The 16,260-nt window shown below is 35.3% G+C and overlaps 4 protein-coding genes and 1 pseudogene across 4 annotated transcripts; 2 read left to right on the top strand and 3 right to left on the bottom strand.

Annotated features, from left to right (window-relative positions):
• Positions 1-2,586: 2,586 nt before the first annotated feature.
• On the top strand, positions 2,587-4,219 carry LOC120206038 (annotated as a pseudogene).
• A 622-nt stretch (positions 4,220-4,841) lies between these two features.
• LOC120206036 (phosphoprotein ECPP44-like) lies at positions 4,842-5,583 on the bottom strand. The gene is made up of 2 exons (XM_039205781.1): positions 5,313-5,583; positions 4,842-5,224 (listed from the first exon to the last, which is right to left on the bottom strand). Exons 1-2 carry the CDS (start codon positions 5,481-5,483, stop codon positions 4,886-4,888), a joined length of 510 nt encoding a protein of 169 aa, XP_039061712.1. The 5' UTR covers positions 5,484-5,583; the 3' UTR covers positions 4,842-4,885.
• A 976-nt stretch (positions 5,584-6,559) lies between these two features.
• Positions 6,560-7,174, top strand: LOC120205873. The gene has a single exon (XM_039205651.1). It carries the CDS (start codon positions 6,560-6,562, stop codon positions 7,172-7,174), a length of 615 nt encoding a protein of 204 aa, XP_039061582.1.
• Positions 7,175-8,226: 1,052 nt separating this feature from the next.
• On the bottom strand, positions 8,227-9,039 carry LOC120206037. The gene is made up of 3 exons (XM_039205782.1): positions 8,895-9,039; positions 8,656-8,809; positions 8,227-8,558 (listed from the first exon to the last, which is right to left on the bottom strand). Exons 1-3 carry the CDS (start codon positions 9,002-9,004, stop codon positions 8,349-8,351), a joined length of 474 nt encoding a protein of 157 aa, XP_039061713.1. The 5' UTR covers positions 9,005-9,039; the 3' UTR covers positions 8,227-8,348.
• A 4,691-nt stretch (positions 9,040-13,730) lies between these two features.
• LOC120206035 (magnesium-chelatase subunit ChlI, chloroplastic-like) lies at positions 13,731-15,409 on the bottom strand. Its single transcript, XM_039205780.1, has 3 exons — positions 15,280-15,409; positions 15,067-15,182; positions 13,731-14,914 (listed from the first exon to the last, which is right to left on the bottom strand). The coding sequence occupies exons 1-3, from the start codon at positions 15,392-15,394 to the stop codon at positions 13,862-13,864; spliced, it is 1,284 nt and encodes a 427-aa protein (XP_039061711.1). The 5' UTR covers positions 15,395-15,409; the 3' UTR covers positions 13,731-13,861.
• Positions 15,410-16,260: the final 851 nt, after the last annotated feature.

The following is a 16,260-nucleotide window of genomic DNA, read 5'->3' as shown; positions in this document are numbered from 1 at the left end:
TTGCTTTTAAATTTGTTATATCGAAACATAATTCAACAGTTTTCGACGAAACTTCAAGGGCTCGATTCTGACGAACGACGATATCTATCCATGAATTGTTTTTGGGGTTGAGATGATGGTGACAAGGAAGCTAACTATGGTTGCGGTGAGGCGAACGAAAGTCAGAGACGGCCAAAATCGTCCAAAATCCGAGGCATCGGGGTAGGTGTTCGGCAAAATTTCAAGGACTTGAATCTGGCGAACAGTGACGATTATCCACAAATTGTTTTAGGGTTTGATCATGGCGGCGAGACGCTTCGATTGGACTGGACGGAGACACGCACGGACGAACGACAGCGGCGATCGGCGTTGGTAAATGGTAAACGTTATTGTTGCATCACAAAAAAAAATATCAATAATTAAGCAATTTATACGTACTCTTATTCGTGGAGTTTTTAAAACTTTTTTTTAGCACAATTCATATTTCTATAAAAGTAAATAAAATCTTGAAATTTGACCAATCGGTAAAAACTGTGCACTTTTACTATATTTTGCCATGTAGAAATATTATTTTATAGGAGGACCAATTTGGTATAATACAGATTATAGAGTACCTTTTAGGGATAAGACTATTTTTTGTTTTGTTTTTAGTGATCCCATAGTAAACGGGTGAAACCAGATGCAATCTCGCTTTGTTGCAACTGGATTGAAATTTCTTCCAAAAAATTTAAAAATTAAAAATTATACATTTTTAAAAAACACATTAATTTTGAAATAATCCCAAAACTTTAAAAACTTTCATTTCAACTCCTAAACCCACATCAAAAGTCACCGTTGCTCATCCGTGCGTGTCACCGCCCATCCCAATCGAAGCGCCTCACGCCATGATCAAATCCCCAAAATCTATTCGTGGATAACTGTCGTTGTTCGCCGAAATCGAGCTCTTGAATTTTCGCCGAAAACCCACCCCGACGCCTCGGATTTTGGACGATTCACCGCCACCATATTTAGCTTCCTCGTCGCCGTCCAATCAAAACCAAACCGGTGGGTCACCGTTCTCATCGATCGTCGCCGTGCGTAAGCTTCGATATTAAGATTTGGGTTTTTTGTAATTTAAAAGAAATAAAGATTTTTTTAATAAATATAATAATATTTATTTTTAAAAATAAAATTTTAATAATTATAATAAATACTATTAAAGTTATTATTCAATTTCGAATTTTTCGTCATGTTTTAAATATGTTCATCATCACGTAAGCTGACTTATGATTAAATTTTTTAATAATATTTTTTATAACTATTAATAATGATCTAATTATTTTAACATTTCTACTACAAATACTAAATCAATACTATTAAAATTATAATAATGATTCGAAAGGTAAAATGTAACTAAGAATGTTATATATAGTAAATTAAAGCTATGATTAAAAAAAAATAAAATAATTACTAAAAATATTATTAATTATAATAAATACTATTAAACTTATTATTCAATTTCAATTTTTTTGTCATTTTTAAATATGTTCATCATCACATGAGCTAACTTGTGATTAAATTTATTAAAAATACTTTTTATAACTAAGAATAATTATTCATAAGGTAAAATGTAACTAATAATATTATGAAACTGATATTTACATAACAATAAATTATAAAATACTTTAAATAAAATATTTTCACTCTTACTTGAGAGTTTATTCCGACAACTTGATTTAAAAAAAATCTTTAGAAACTTCTTACTCACTCTTTTACCTGCAAAAGAACCCAACATATTAAAAATAATATTTTTAATTAAATAATACGAGAACAGAGAAATTATATATAAGTTTTTCGAATAATACTTACCGTACAAAAAAATTCGTTCAAAATTTTAGCATGGGAATTAGTTGTATGGGGAAGGAAATATTTTGACCGGACGTTGGCTTTAAAATCAATGTCATGCAAGGACATGCAGAGGGTGATGAGAAGACGTCATGCAGTTCTGGAGCCTTCCCCCGTAGGCCTGAAGACTCTGTGTAATCTTGGAGACTTCCCCAAGCTTAAAGATGCCATGCAATCCTGGAGTCTTCAAGTTAGGCTTGAAGATGTCGTGCACTCCTTAGGGCTTCTGAAGACTCGTGGAACACGTGGTATTTTTTACTGTTACTATAGAATTTACCCTAGATGGAGAAATAATCTCCGAGTTGGATTATTCTGGGAATTTTTCCCCCACAACATTTTCTCAACCATTTTGCTAGAAATTGAGGTATACTATAAAGAAATTTGTAGTTAAAATTTTTCAATTTATTTTATTTTATTTATAAGCTAACTTGAATTTTAAATAAATAAGACTCAAATTCCAGTCAAGATGTATAATGATATTTTAAATTCACTTGATTCATTCATTCTTCCGACGATAAACTTGATAATGATCCTTACTAAAGTATTTTAAAATTATATACCTATATGGTTATCCGTCAAATTATTGCAAAATGGCTGAAATAATGATGTGGTGGCATTGAATTCTTTGTAAGGTAGCATTTGCATTTTTATAAACGGACTTAAGTGGAGTGGTTGGATTAGCTGTGTGCTTTAAAATCTCGGCGTCCACCTCCTTAATTTGACTTGATCTCCATAATCATCCCATTCATTTTACCTGTTCTTCTTTGCTCCAGATACAGAATAGAGCTTCTCCATGAAAAAGTTTCAGTTCACAGTAGCTATTCTTTTACTCACCTTAACCATCAGTAATGGAAGTAGTGGTTCCGTTAAAAAGAAAGCCGGTCTTGTCTCCGATGGCATGGATCGAACAACGGAATCTTCGGTTTTCGAACTTCATCTTCATAGGACGACGACGGTGACCTGTGAGCCGACTTATGGCTTCTTACCTTGCACAACAAAGCCATGGGGCCAGCTGTTCCTTTTGGTGGTTTATGAGTATCTATTATCCCCCTCGAAACATTTCATTTCCAGCGGCTCTAATATCTTCTTTCAAATGTTCGGAACTGGTATTTTTGGTGCCAGTTTGTTCAACGTTCTCGGCATCTTCCCACAAGTTATCTTGGTTCTAGTTAATGGAGTTTCAGCAAGTGAAGAAACTGCTCAAACAAAGGAAACAATCTCCATGGCAATACTCGCAGGATCAACCATTATGATGCTTACATTAATCTGGGCCTCTGTCATTGCTTTTGGCAGCTATGATCTTTCAAACAACAAGCCCTTTAGTTTAACTGGTTCCTCCTTTCTTGAATATACTCTATAATCAAAGAACTTTGATGGGTTATTTTTTTTTTTCATATCTGAGCAGGCTATGGAGTGAGAACCGATCCTGAAACTAAGTACAGTGCAATGATCATGCTTCTATCCATGATTCCATTTCTGATTCTTCAGCTGGCGAAAATTCTAAGTTCTGGTGCCACTGCAAGGCGTGCCATTGTCCTGATTTCTCTTCTCACTTCATTTGTTTTGCTAGCCGGTTACTGCACTTATCAGGTACGTGTGGATTTTTATAATTGATGTAGAAATGCAGATGAGATGAGAGTTTGGAAAAATGATTGCAGGTCTTTGAGCCCTGGATTCAGAATAGGAGACTTGAATATTTGATGCGTAAATATATAGAGAGGAACTTGTAAAATCATGTAAGAGTTTGATACCTCTGGTGATTCTAATATAAAGGAAACTGAATTCGTTAGACGAATCTCAAATTGGCTTAACAAGGCAAATAACGATGTAAAAACTGTTTCGCACTCGAGCCAGGGGCAAGGATAATCAACCATGGTGGAATTACATCAAAGCTGCTTTTCTCGTCACTTTGGGGACTACCGCTACGATCATGCTCTCGAAGCCTCTGGTTGCGGCACTCGTCGAATTCTCGACGTCGGCCAACGTCCCGTTGTTCTTGGTTTCGTACGTTGTGGTGCCCTTGGCGTTGCATTTCAGACAAGGATTCAGGGCCGTGTCTTCGGCTAGACAAAAGACCGATCAGGCCGCCTCTCTAACGTTTTCAGAGGTGTATGGTGAGGTGTTCATGAACAATGTGATGGGTTTGGGGACCTTCTTGGTGCCTATATATGTACGAGGTATTTCATGGGGTGTGTCGGCAGAAGTTGTGGTGGTTTTACTTGTTTGCACAACGATGGGAGTTTTGGCCACTTTCAGAACCAAATTCCAGTTCTGGACATGTATTTTGGTGTATATGTTGTACCCCATGTCTTTGCTGCTACTTTATGTCCTCACCAATGTCTTGGGATGGTCTTAATCTTGCAAAGATTGGACAAATTTATGAACTGTGGTAGGGTCAAAAACTCAAAATTAACCCTCAATATTTGTTCGAATGATATTTTATTTCTTATTGTTTTATTTGGAACACTTTTGATCTTTAATATTATTGACTAACTCTTAAAGCTTGTTATCGATCTAATATTTTCATATATATTAAATTGTTGATGTGTCACATGTGTTATCACTCAAAATGATGGCCTGGTATGTGCAACATCACTTAAAAATGATAACATGACATATATTATATTAGAAATTAAGCACATGCAAAAATATCACGTTGCTAATATGAATAGAAATTGTTAGTCAATTAATTTCATTCAATATGGGTCGTATTGATGAAAAAATTAAAACATTAGAGTTAAAAATTCTTCAAGAAAATAAAAATTAAAATAATTATTTAAATAAACATTAGGTTAATTTTGACATTATGAATTTTTTTTTCAGAAGCGAGAAGGAATTATTTCATTCAAAAGATTACAACACCAGAAACATTAAGCATCAACCATGGCTGAAAAACATGACAGAAAACATGCATGACATACCATACAAACACGAGAAAACACGTAAATAAACACTCCCAAAACACAGGAAAGAAACAATTGCAGGTAGCACTCATGCAAGTTTATTTGTGAAGTTTTTAACTTCAATTTTTGGTAGCCTTATGATCTTCTTCAGTCTTGTTTCCATGGCACCCTGGAATCTTCTCCTTGATTTTCTCCAAGATCCCTATCTCCTTCGGCTCACCTTCAGAAGAATGGGCACCGTCTTCTTCGGCTTTCTTATTCTGACCAGGGACAGGGAGTTTCTCTTTTATCTTCTCCAAAAACCCTTTCTTTTCCTTTGGGTTCTCGGTTGATACCGATGCATCTTTATGCTCCGTTGCATCTTTGTGGCCAGCAATCTTTTCTTTGATTTTCTCCTTCAACCCTTTCTTCTTCTTTCTCTTCACACCATCTTCACCTATCTCTTCTTCATCACTAGACTGCAACAGAGAAGAGTTAATGAAATTAGGATCCTTAGCAAAAATGCCATTAATGTATGGTTTTCTGTGCTTAATTAGAGAAGCTTACTGAGCTAGAGTTGCTGTTTGAACGATGGAGTACTTTTCCCATAAGACTTGGCTTCTCTTCTTTCTTTCCATCGTCTTGTTCATCTTTCTGTTTCATGAAATCGAACATACCACCATCTTTTGTTTCCTTTTCTTCCTTGTTGTGATCTCCCTCACCATGATGATTTCCCATATCGTTGGAATTAGTTGGCAGAATAATACGAGTAATATACGAGCTCGAAATGAACACTTTAGCTGTTGGATATTGCTTTACCTCGACAAAGATGATGTGGTATTTATAGGGGAAGGAAATGAAAACCAATTCAAATTATCGTGGCTTACACTAAAACTGTCGGCTCTCGGAGGAAGATAACCGAGGTGGTCGGTCCACACTAATCAAAAGATGCCGCCCCGGTCTCCGATGTGGTCGGTTATTTTTGGTTTTGGTTTTTTTAAAGAAAAGATAGTGTTCCAAATCCTAATATGCTATACTAATTAGCCTTTACTTGAATTGAAATGCTTAATCAGTAATAAAACATTTCAACTTAGGATTTTATTATTAATTACCGGCATTTGATGTACATTTGATTCCCCTCTCACCATGCAACTCGTGTTTTCAAGTACAACTCTGTGTTGGCCGACGCTATTTCTCGGGTTTAATAAATTAATATTACAAATAAATATCAGTGACAGTGAAACTATGTAACCTAATCGAGTTTAATCGATTCAGTATATATATATATCAATACAATAAAATAATCTATAGAATCAATGGAGTTAGTTCAAGCGTTAAGTAGTTTAATATTATTAAAATAAGTATCGAATTCGAAGCATTACATATGAAAAAATAACGAAAAATTCACTCACTAAAATTAAATATACGACAAAAAAAAAGGTAATCTATACAATTTTAAATTAAAAATTATTAATTCATAACAAAATATGAATAATACGCTTGCGGGAACAATTATAAGAGATTTTTGGAAAAATTATGCATGAGGTTTTTTTTGGAAAGGTTGTGATATTTCAGCTAGAGGGGCTAGAGTGAGTTGGAGTCAGGTTTGTTCTTTAAGATCAGAGGGTGGTCTGGGCTTGAGGAAACTTTCTGACTGGAGTAGGGCATGCTGCTTCATGCTCATCAGGAAAATTCTAGCTTATGAGGTCTCTTTGTGGATTGCTTGGCTCAAATCTTATTGTTTCAAGGCTATGGATTTTTGGATAGTTGATTGTAAGCCTCATTTTAGCTAGATCCTAAGAAAGCTGGTGAAAATGAGGGAGGAGGCTTGGGGACTTTTTGATTCTGCTGTTGTTTTGTCTCAGATTAGAGGTGCATGGATATGGGACCATATCCGTGAGAGGAGGGACAAGGTTGAATGGCACAAATTGATTTGGTTTCCTGCTCATGTCCCAAAATTTTCCATTGTGGCTTGGATGGTGATTCTGGATAGGTTTCCTACAAAGGATAGGTTAGCCAGATTTGGAATTCAGGTTGATCATATCTGTGGTTTGTGTGGAGTTGAGCTGGAATCTCGAAATCACTTGTTTTTAGAATGTTCTTTCGCCCGAGAAGTTTGGGATGTAATCTTGCAGACTTGTGGTCTTCATAACCAGCCGATTCTTTGCTGGGATGATTCTTTGCACTGGCTGGCCTTGAATTTGAGGGGTAAATCCCTTCTTGTTTGTATCCTAAAGCTTGCTTGGACTGGTTTTGTCTATTTTCTTTGGGAGGAACGTAATCATAGGTTGTTTAGAGGTGTTAATCGTTCGGTTGATGCAATTGTTCATAAAATTAGAGATTCTATAAGAATTAAATTGTATAGATGCAGTATGAACTTAATTGATGATGTAAATAGGAGGCTATGTCTAGATTGGGATTTGTCTTAGTGTTATATTGTTCTTTGTAGCAGCTTGCTGCTCCTTTTGGATGAATAAAATCTTTACTTATCAAAAAAAAAACAATTATAAGAGATTTATGATTAGAAAATTAACTTCGAAAAATATTTACAAAAAATGTTTAAAATATAGTAAATGAATAAATATATATATATATATATATATATATATATATATATACATATATAATATTAATATTAATAAAAAATTTAAATATCGGAAGAAAAAAAACTTTTCAATGTTAATTGAAAGCCACTTTTCACATACCAATCTAATATCTATCTGTTAGACACACCACATAGGCAGAGACCTCCAAACCCTTACAGAAACTTTTGGTAACCCAGATTCTTTATTCAGATTTCATCTAAATGGCATGAACGAATTTACATCATAAGTTAAAGTAATTGATCCCAATGGTTACGAGTTCGAACATTAACGACTATAAGGATGATTGAACGTTCATTGTCAAATGATTGAACGTTCATTGTCAAATGATTGGAAGTACTTAGAACATATACTACTTTGTAATCACCTTTAACTTAATAAAAAAAATCAACTAAATAGTGGTTTTATGTACTAATAATTGAATTCTAATTTATTTTTATTTGCTTTCTTTTCATTAAATTTTTTTTAATTTAGTCGCTTTGTATAACCCTTGTTTTACCATGTGTGACAAATATGATAAAAAATACTAAATTTATTTTATCCGGATTGGTCTAGTGGGATAAAGCACTAGGTCTTTAAGTAAGGTCAGATATTCGAATCCGAGCGTTTGTGAATGGAGCAAACTAGGTTGAGAGGGTCGCCCTCGTCTCTGCAGTATTCGATCTGGATTAGTCGGTCAACAGATCGTATACCAATGATTAATTAAAAAAAAAGTTAATTGGGAAACTATACGCCAATCCCTGAACATATAGTTTGTAGACTTAAAGTATCTAATTACTGATGTGTGAAAACGATTTATTTTTTCGTTTTTTAGAATTAAAACATTTGAAACGAACTCATAAAATAGAAATATAGGACTAAACTATAACATTTCACTAGATTAATCTATAATATCCATAAAACATAATCAGTCTAGTACCTAGCATAATATATAAACCTAATATTGTTTTGAGCACTACGTTTCCCTAATTAAAGAGGGCATTACACGACATGCACCAGTTTAGAGCTTTAGGTTAAGGTCAATAAACTCCCCTGTTTTTTCATTACAACGAATCTCAGTTTTAAGACAAAGCGAGGCATCTGCTGAAGTACTACCCCTTTGCAGATCTTCTGGTTGTAATAAGAAGCTAAAGAAGCCCTTGTTGTAAACTGGTACATCTGATTCTGATTCTGATGATGGCCTTTGCAGTAAAGTCCCCTCGGTTTTTTCCTGTGAAATTCATGCAAGAAAAAAGAAAACACGGTTTTTCAAAGAGAACCCAAAAAAGGAAATTCAAAGAGAACAGAAACGCGTTGAACTATCTTACTTGGAAAGGCAATTGCTTGATGAATTTGGACAAGTCTGGTTGACAATTTTGAATAGTTGTTGGACGACTGGAATTGCCACTAGGGTTCCCTTGGTCACTGGCACTTGTTCTCACTTTCAGCTCCAATGGGCTCGTTGCAAATGGCATTGGGTCTCTGATAATGGCGAAAGCAAACAAAAAACAATGAATGTAAGCTAATATTAATGGAAAAACTGAAAATATAAGGCTATGAAGCTAACCGGGGTATTCCGAAGTTGAAGACTCCATTGTAGCTAGACGAAGATAAAGGATCGAGACTGGAAACCTGTGGGTGGATAGGTTGAAACGGCATTCGAGGAGGCGCCGGCATCCAGTTCTCGACGGAGAAACTAGGCCTTGGCCGCTTGGTGCCGATTATCTAATTCCAATTAAGCAAATTTGAGCGAAAAGAACATGATAATGCAAAAGAAAGTGATACATTTTATGTATATTTTAACAAGAAGGAAAGGAAAGGAATCCACAGTATATTTCTGGGTTTATTAATTTGCATGCACTTGCCTTGTCTTCCTCGGGAAACAGTGTGGATATGTAGTTGTGAGGACTAGGTTTTTGGTTTGAAGGGGGCTCTACGTGATGATACACCCCTGCAGATGATGATGGGGTTGTTGTTGTTGTTGCAGACAATGGAAAAAGATCCATCTGTTTTAAAAAACATGCACGTCAATGTCCAAAGAACAGTAGAAACATAATCACAAATTTAATAACGAAACAAAAATGGATTTTTACCATTGAAAGATGATTCTTCTGCAAAATGGGAGGAGGAACAGATCCGTTTGAAACAAGCAGCGGAAATGAGAAACCAGTAGCCATTTTAGGAGTTTCCTCGTGTTTCCATGCCGAGGATGAGCCCCAAGATATCGGCAACAAGCTTTGTTCCGGCAAGAACACGCTTGATCCGCCGATATAGACTCCTTTACTACGACCATTGGCGCCTAACTGTGAACTTCCATTTCCATTACCGTGAAAGGCAGTGACCGGAAGTGAGGGAACTAACGAAGACGACGACGAAGAAGAACAGATTCCTCCAATAATAACACCATCTTTCTGCTCTTGTTCACGCAATATCTTCTCCAGTTCAGCCACACCAGGCCCTCGTTTAGGGATTCTTTGTTTCTTCGCCTTCCTGAAACCAGAACTTTCATGGTCGTGATGATAATCACCTACGCCACTCGCATTCGCCATGCCTCGAAACACCAGAATATAGATGATCAACAGAGAGGAAATCCCAAGTAATTTTTCAAGATCAGAAATCTAAAAGAAGAAACAGAAATCATTCAAAAAGAAGAAACCGGGGGCATATATATATATAAGAAAAATTGAAAATCCCAAAAGGTGGAGTTGAAAGAGGCTACCTATGCGTAATGAAGAAGTGGCATTAAGGAAAGTCCGCCCTTGTTTTAAGCAGATAATAGATCTTAGAAAGAGAAAACCCAAACTATATACTATGTTAGAAAAACTTGAAATTTATTACTTCGATTTTCCGAGATTTTATGAGGAAAAATGTCTGAAAAGAAAGAAAAAGTAACTTAAAACCTAGCAATCATCGAAACTTTTGTTTGCTTTCATTTTGGTCCCTCTATTTTGATAATTTTTTTCTTTTAATTCCCACCTGTCAATGTATAGTAGTGTGAACATGAAACTTTGCTATTTGTATAGGAAGGTCCATGGCTGATGTGTCCCAGAATCTCTGAAAATCTTTGCCATTTCTATGCGCAGTTGTTAAATGCCACACCCCCACTTTAGTGTAATATATTTGCATGGAATTTAAATGAGTTTGTTATGGCCCCACTCAAATAATAATAAAGACATTTACAGGTATTTTTTGGACCCCACTCTTGCTATGTGTTGAAGCATTACCTCCTATGTTTTGAATGGTCTAATTCTTCTTTTAGTCCTTAGACTCTCAGCTTCTTTAAAATTTAGTTTCTTTACTTTTGATTCTAGGAATACAGTTCCTTTGTTTTTTCGATTTAATAATTGAAGTTCAATTTGTAACAACGTCAAAATGTTTTTATTAAACTTAGGTAGTGAGAACTTTTAACATGATCAATTTTAAAGCAATGTGAAAATATCGACTATATTAACAATTTTATTATTAATTGGACTTCATTTATTTAGTCAAAATAGCATAATGACTAAATTTAATGGTTAGTAGCAGAGAAATTAAATTTTAGAGGTACAGAGACTAGAAGGACCGAGAGCATAATTCGGCCAAACCATATGATTCCCCCATCAGCAAATGTGTGAATTTAGACAAAAATAACACGAATTTAAAGCACTTGGATCCATATTCATAATAAATTACTTTATTTCTCTATATTCACTTTTCTAAATTCCGCTACAATATTTGCAAATTTATATAATTTAAGAAACTTTTGTTCAAAGATAATCCCATTAACTAGTGAGGATTTAAAAAATTAAGAAAAAAAAGCTTCACTAATCACTAATCACTAATCAGGAATGGGCATGGGTCAGGTTGGGTCGACTTTTTTAGTCCACCCGACTCGACTTGACCCGAAAACAAGGAATCTTCCACCCGAGATTTGACCCGACTTGACCAAAACAAGATTTCACCCGACCCGACCCAATATATAACTTAAAAACCCGACCCGAAATAATAATAAAAAAGTATTTTTATTCAATAAAAATAGTGACTTAATTAAAAAAATAACATATAGAGGGGTATAGTGTAATTATTCATAAATATATAAAATAAAATTATATAATTTTCTGGGTCGGGTACTTTCACCCCAAATCCGGACCTGACTTGACTTGAACATCACATTAAAAAACCCGACCCGAACTTGTCAGTTCGGGTCCCATGCTCATTCCTATCACTAATCATGGCATGGGAATGACATTTGTAAATTTGTGGTAATAAATGAAATAACACAAAAGGAAAACACCAGGCTGGCTTACTTAATAGAAAAAAAAAGCATCTTTGGTGTCAAGATTAGGTCATTAATTAACCCAACAAATGTGAGCTTAAGACCAAATCTGAGAATCAATTAATGTCCAAAATTAGAATGTTTTGCCTTAAAATCTTATTTGTCTCATTTCTTGCTTTTTTTTACCACATTAAATTATCAACTGTGGTTGAAATTTGTGGCAAATGCAATGTAGTTGGTCACATGGGTTAGGGAGAACGTTATCTTTTGTCATTATGAAGGAGGATCTTCATGGCATCATGAAATGTTTTTGGTGCAAACAAAGGCAGAGCATAAGGTTTTGATATTAACTAAATATATAATTAGTTCCATTTATGTGTGTTCTTATTTGATTTAAATTATTGGCAGGGTAGAAGAGGGTCAAATTACAAATCAAATCCAATGTTTATTTTCTAATCTACTCTTAATTTGGATCTACGTAATATTAAAAAAATAAATTCATCTTAATTAAGAAATTAAATTTGATTTGATTCGAATTTAAGTATTTTGTTAAGTATTTGATATTTAAATCTTGTTAAGATCTCGTACTAATTGATTATTACTCATACCCTAATATCAAAGGATTTAATACCAAATAGAACCGAAAGATTAATATTTATAACAAAGATGTTATTTTAGTTGTGAAAAGTAAATAACAATTAATGAGTTTATTTAGGGTTGTCTATTTCATTTTGTTTTAGTAATTTTTTGGCTTGTAAATTGAGATAATTGATACTTATTCCTCTTTAGGATAAGATGATGATGATTGTCCCTTGTTCTCGTATGTAATGGGGTAAGGGGATGTAAGATAGTAGGCTGCCCCCAACACCAGGTTGAGAGCAGCTTCCGTAGAAAACTTCCGAATTATGAAATATACCCTCCATAGGACTTGATCCCACGACCTCAAGGTTAATAACCTTGTGCTCTACCAACTGAGCTAGATAGTCATCCTGGTTATAAAATATAATTATTTGTGTATATATAAAATAGTGTTATGTTAATGGTTATATAAGTGGCTTGTAAAAAGTGAATTAAAATTTGATGTATATAATTATATAAATTAAAGTTCATAATCATATGTCACTTCATATTAATGTCCAAAATCGTGCTTTGTCAAACATGGTCCCATAACTCGGTTAGAGCGTTGGTCTTATGAGCCGAAGGTCGCAGATTTGAGCCCCACCGGGACCAACTTTAGGTCCATGTTCATACTAACCAATTGTCGACCTGATCATGGCCTCATCAACTTCTGTTCCGAATGGCGGGTCATCTTCATTTCCATTGTGGAGGCTGTTAAGCTTTTTAGCTCAGCAGCTGCATCATTACAACCCCCCAGTGAGTTACTCGGACGACAGCAAAAGAGCTGCATTGTGTGGATTTACGTGTCATACTAACCAAAAGAGCTTTAAGAACGTCCACTCATTCGGGTCAGTTTGAATTGTGTGCTAGAATGAGTTATAGTATAATGGTTTATCGTGAATCGAGATGAATTTGCCATACATTGTGTACTTTGTTGCAGGGGAAGTTTCATTGCCAGGTGGGAAAAAGCAAAGAAAGGGCCAAAGACATGGCGATGCAGCGATTAGAGAGGCTAAAGAAGAGATTGGTTTGGACCCTTCACTTGTGAACGTTGTAATTGTTCTTGAACCATTTTTTCCCCAAGGTATTGAAATATTTATCTTATAAGCTCTTTTAGCATCTTCTTCAACCATTCATCTGTATGGTAAATGGCATTGCTGCAATTTACATTGTATTCTGCTCCGGCTTTCAGCTATTTACAGATTTATGGTCTTTTGTGCAGCATCTCCTTAGAGTAGTTCCAGTTATCGGCATACTGTATGTTGTGTTCGACGCTCCACTAGGTTTTTTTCTCTTTATCTCGTTCTGCTGAAGTGGATGTTGTGTTCGACCACTGGCTTTCCTGGAACAGAGTCCCAAGTACGACGAATTTCTAAGAGATGTGAACAAAATTACTGTTATGCGTTGAATAAAGTTGCCTTGTATTGCAAATGTATGTAATACAAGTCCAAAAATCTAATAATCCATCCGAAAACCTAAACAGAGTATTCATTCAAAGCAATCAATCCTTCGTTTTACTCTTCTTTCACATGATTAGATGAGACCATGAATCTACATTGATCTGAATATCTCATAATGTTTGATTGTATGGAAAGATAACACGACAAAACAATTTCGAAGCAACTAAAGACGTTTAGAAAAATGACTTTTGTATGCATATCTCAGCCAAAAATCTCGTAGAATTTCTCGATAACAAGTAAACCGGAGTCGATAGACTCCAAAGGATCCTTACGAAGACGGTGTCTCAAGCAGTTAGGGATGACGGTGGCAATATCTTCTGCAGTGACTTTATCTCTTCCCTTGAGAGCTGCAAGAGCTTTTGCAGCTCTGTTGGTGACAATATCTCCTCTCAATCCATCAACATTCAGCTCAGCACAAACCTTTGATATTTTAACCTTCAGGTCCTGATCAATCTGAACAGAAGAAAGATTACTCCTAGCTGAACCAATCTGCTGTTGGAGCTTCTCTTGCTCTGCCTTGTAAGATGCACGGAACTCTTTCGGGTTTTTATCAAACCGACCTCTCTCCTCCACGATCTTCACTCTAAGCTCCGCATCCCTCACTGTTCCGACTTGAGCATGCATTCCGAATCTATCGAGAAGCTGCGGTCTAAGCTCCCCTTCCTCTGGATTACCCGAGCCAATCAGAATAAATCGTGCAGGATGAGAGATCGAAATACCTTCCCTCTCAACAGTGTTCCATCCGGATGCAGCAGAATCCAGAAGAACATCCACCAAGTGGTCATCCAAAAGATTAACTTCATCGACGTAAAGAATCCCTCGATTAGCTTTAGCTAGAAGCCCAGGCTCAAATGCCTTGACACCCTCGGTGAGGGCTTTCTCAATGTCAATGGTTCCACAGACCCTATCTTCAGTAGCACCTAATGGCAAATCAACCATGTTGATTTTAGTCATTGTAACAGTCAGTTCCTCTCCTTTTGTGATCTTCTCTCTGACTTCTATACCCATTGCTTCCGGATCTTCTGGGTCGGAGTTATAAGGATCACCGAAGACTGCCTTGATTTCCGGCAGTAAATCGACCAAGGACCTAACAGTTGTGGACTTGCCAGTTCCCCTATCACCCATTATCATGACACCACCAATCTTGGGATCAATTACGTTCAACAGAAGACACAATTTCATCTCATCTTGTCCTACTATAGCAGCAAATGGAAACACTGGTCTCTGACTCTCTTTAGCAGCAAGCTTCTGAACCTGAAAATCATTACTTTACAAGCTTCATTCACAGAATCACATGAATTCAAATAGTATTCTCCATATCCACCTGTTCTGCAAATACCCAATTCTCCAGGCGCCATAGAAGTACAAAAAAACAAACTCTTCAAATAAAGCAGCCAATTGCTTACCTGTTCAATTGGGTTAACTTCTGTGGCGACATTAGTTACTGCAAAATGAAATCGAGGCCTTCCCCTTCTACCTTGAATCCCAATTCCTCCGTACAGTTTCCTCCAAGAACCCTGCCCTGTACCACCGTAACAAAAGCTGTAAAATCTTACCCAAAGCCCCATTCATTGGTAAAGCAAAGTACAGGTCTGAATTAAGTCGATAGAGAAATGTACCTGGGTTAATGGAGATAGAGGGAATGGTGGCAGGCTTTGAGGAAGGAGAAATGAGAGGCCGAGAAGCTAAGATTCCGGTAGAGGATCCAAGTACGGAAGCCATTGCCGCCTGCATTTGCGGTTGTTTATTTCCTTCTTTTAACGGGGTGAGTGTTGTGCGGCTGTGTGACTGTCACAATGTTCTGATTTGCTTGACACTTGCAGCTTGACGTGGGTTCTTATTGGTTTGTTAGGTTCCGGATAAGATGATAAATTTTCTCTCATCGTTACCTCTGATTTTTGTCATCTTCTCAAAATCAAATCAATTCAAAAATCATTTTTAAAATAAATTTAAAAAATAAAATTAAGGGTAAGTCACTAAATTATATACATAATGATAAAATTAACCTTCAGTTTCTCTTTTTTTGAGTATATTTTAGTTTTGATTTTTATTTTTTGATCAAAATAGTCCATATTAGATAAAATATATTAGCTCATTAACAGTTAGCACATGTCACTTAAATGACATATGTCATGTTATTACTTTAAGTGATGTAACACGTATCATATCATCACTTTAGATAATATAATATATGTCACATTATTATTTTAACTGACGTGATATATATCACATCATTAATTAAATATATATAAAAATATTACATCAATAACATATATTGATCGATAGTAAATTTAAGATTTTCATCCAACATATTTTATTTTGACTAAAAATTAAAACATTAAGACTAAAATGCTCTAATAGAAGACAAAGTGATCATTACACAAATATCGGGGACTAATTTTTCATTATGCCTAAATTATATTGAAATTATCCTTTTGGTTACTAAAGTTGTGTATATTATAAAATTATTATAACACTTATTAAATTGTTATAAAATAATCATTGCAATGATATAAAATAGTGATAAATTTTGATAAGCTTAAGGATAATTGCATGATATTTTGATGAGTTTAATGACTATTTTGTAATAGTTTGATAAA

This window comes from Hibiscus syriacus, unplaced genomic scaffold, assembly GCF_006381635.1.
Source record: "Hibiscus syriacus cultivar Baekdansim isolate YM2019G1 unplaced genomic scaffold, ASM638163v2 tig00013285_pilon, whole genome shotgun sequence".
In the NCBI taxonomy this organism is placed as follows: domain Eukaryota; kingdom Viridiplantae; phylum Streptophyta; class Magnoliopsida; order Malvales; family Malvaceae; genus Hibiscus; species Hibiscus syriacus.
Note: the sequence above shows the minus strand (reverse complement) of the source record. Positions and strands in the feature narration are given on the sequence as shown.

Bases quoted from the DNA above. Each gene is read 5' to 3' on its own strand.
- LOC120206037 (XM_039205782.1), bottom strand. From the start codon at position 9,004: ATGCCGGCGCCTCCTCGAATGCCGTTTCAACCTATCCACCCACAGGTT. The intron at 8,810-8,894 runs GTTAGCTTCATA...CGCCATTATCAG, and splicing joins TTCAACTTCGGAATACCCCG to AGACCCAATGCCATTTGCAA. The intron at 8,559-8,655 runs GTAAGATAGTTC...TGAATTTCACAG, and splicing joins TCAAGCAATTGCCTTTCCAA to GAAAAAACCGAGGGGACTTT.
- LOC120206035 (XM_039205780.1), bottom strand. From the start codon at position 15,394: ATGCAGGCGGCAATGGCTTCCGTACTTGGATCCTCTACCGGAATCTTA. The intron at 15,183-15,279 runs GTACATTTCTCT...ACGGTGGTACAG, and splicing joins CTCTATCTCCATTAACCCAG to GGCAGGGTTCTTGGAGGAAA. The intron at 14,915-15,066 runs GTAAGCAATTGG...AATGATTTTCAG, and splicing joins AAGTTAACCCAATTGAACAG to GTTCAGAAGCTTGCTGCTAA.
- LOC120205873 (XM_039205651.1), top strand. From the start codon at position 6,560: ATGAGGGAGGAGGCTTGGGGACTTTTTGATTCTGCTGTTGTTTTGTCT.
- LOC120206036 (XM_039205781.1), bottom strand. From the start codon at position 5,483: ATGGGAAATCATCATGGTGAGGGAGATCACAACAAGGAAGAAAAGGAA. The intron at 5,225-5,312 runs GTAAGCTTCTCT...TCTCTGTTGCAG, and splicing joins CAAACAGCAACTCTAGCTCA to TCTAGTGATGAAGAAGAGAT.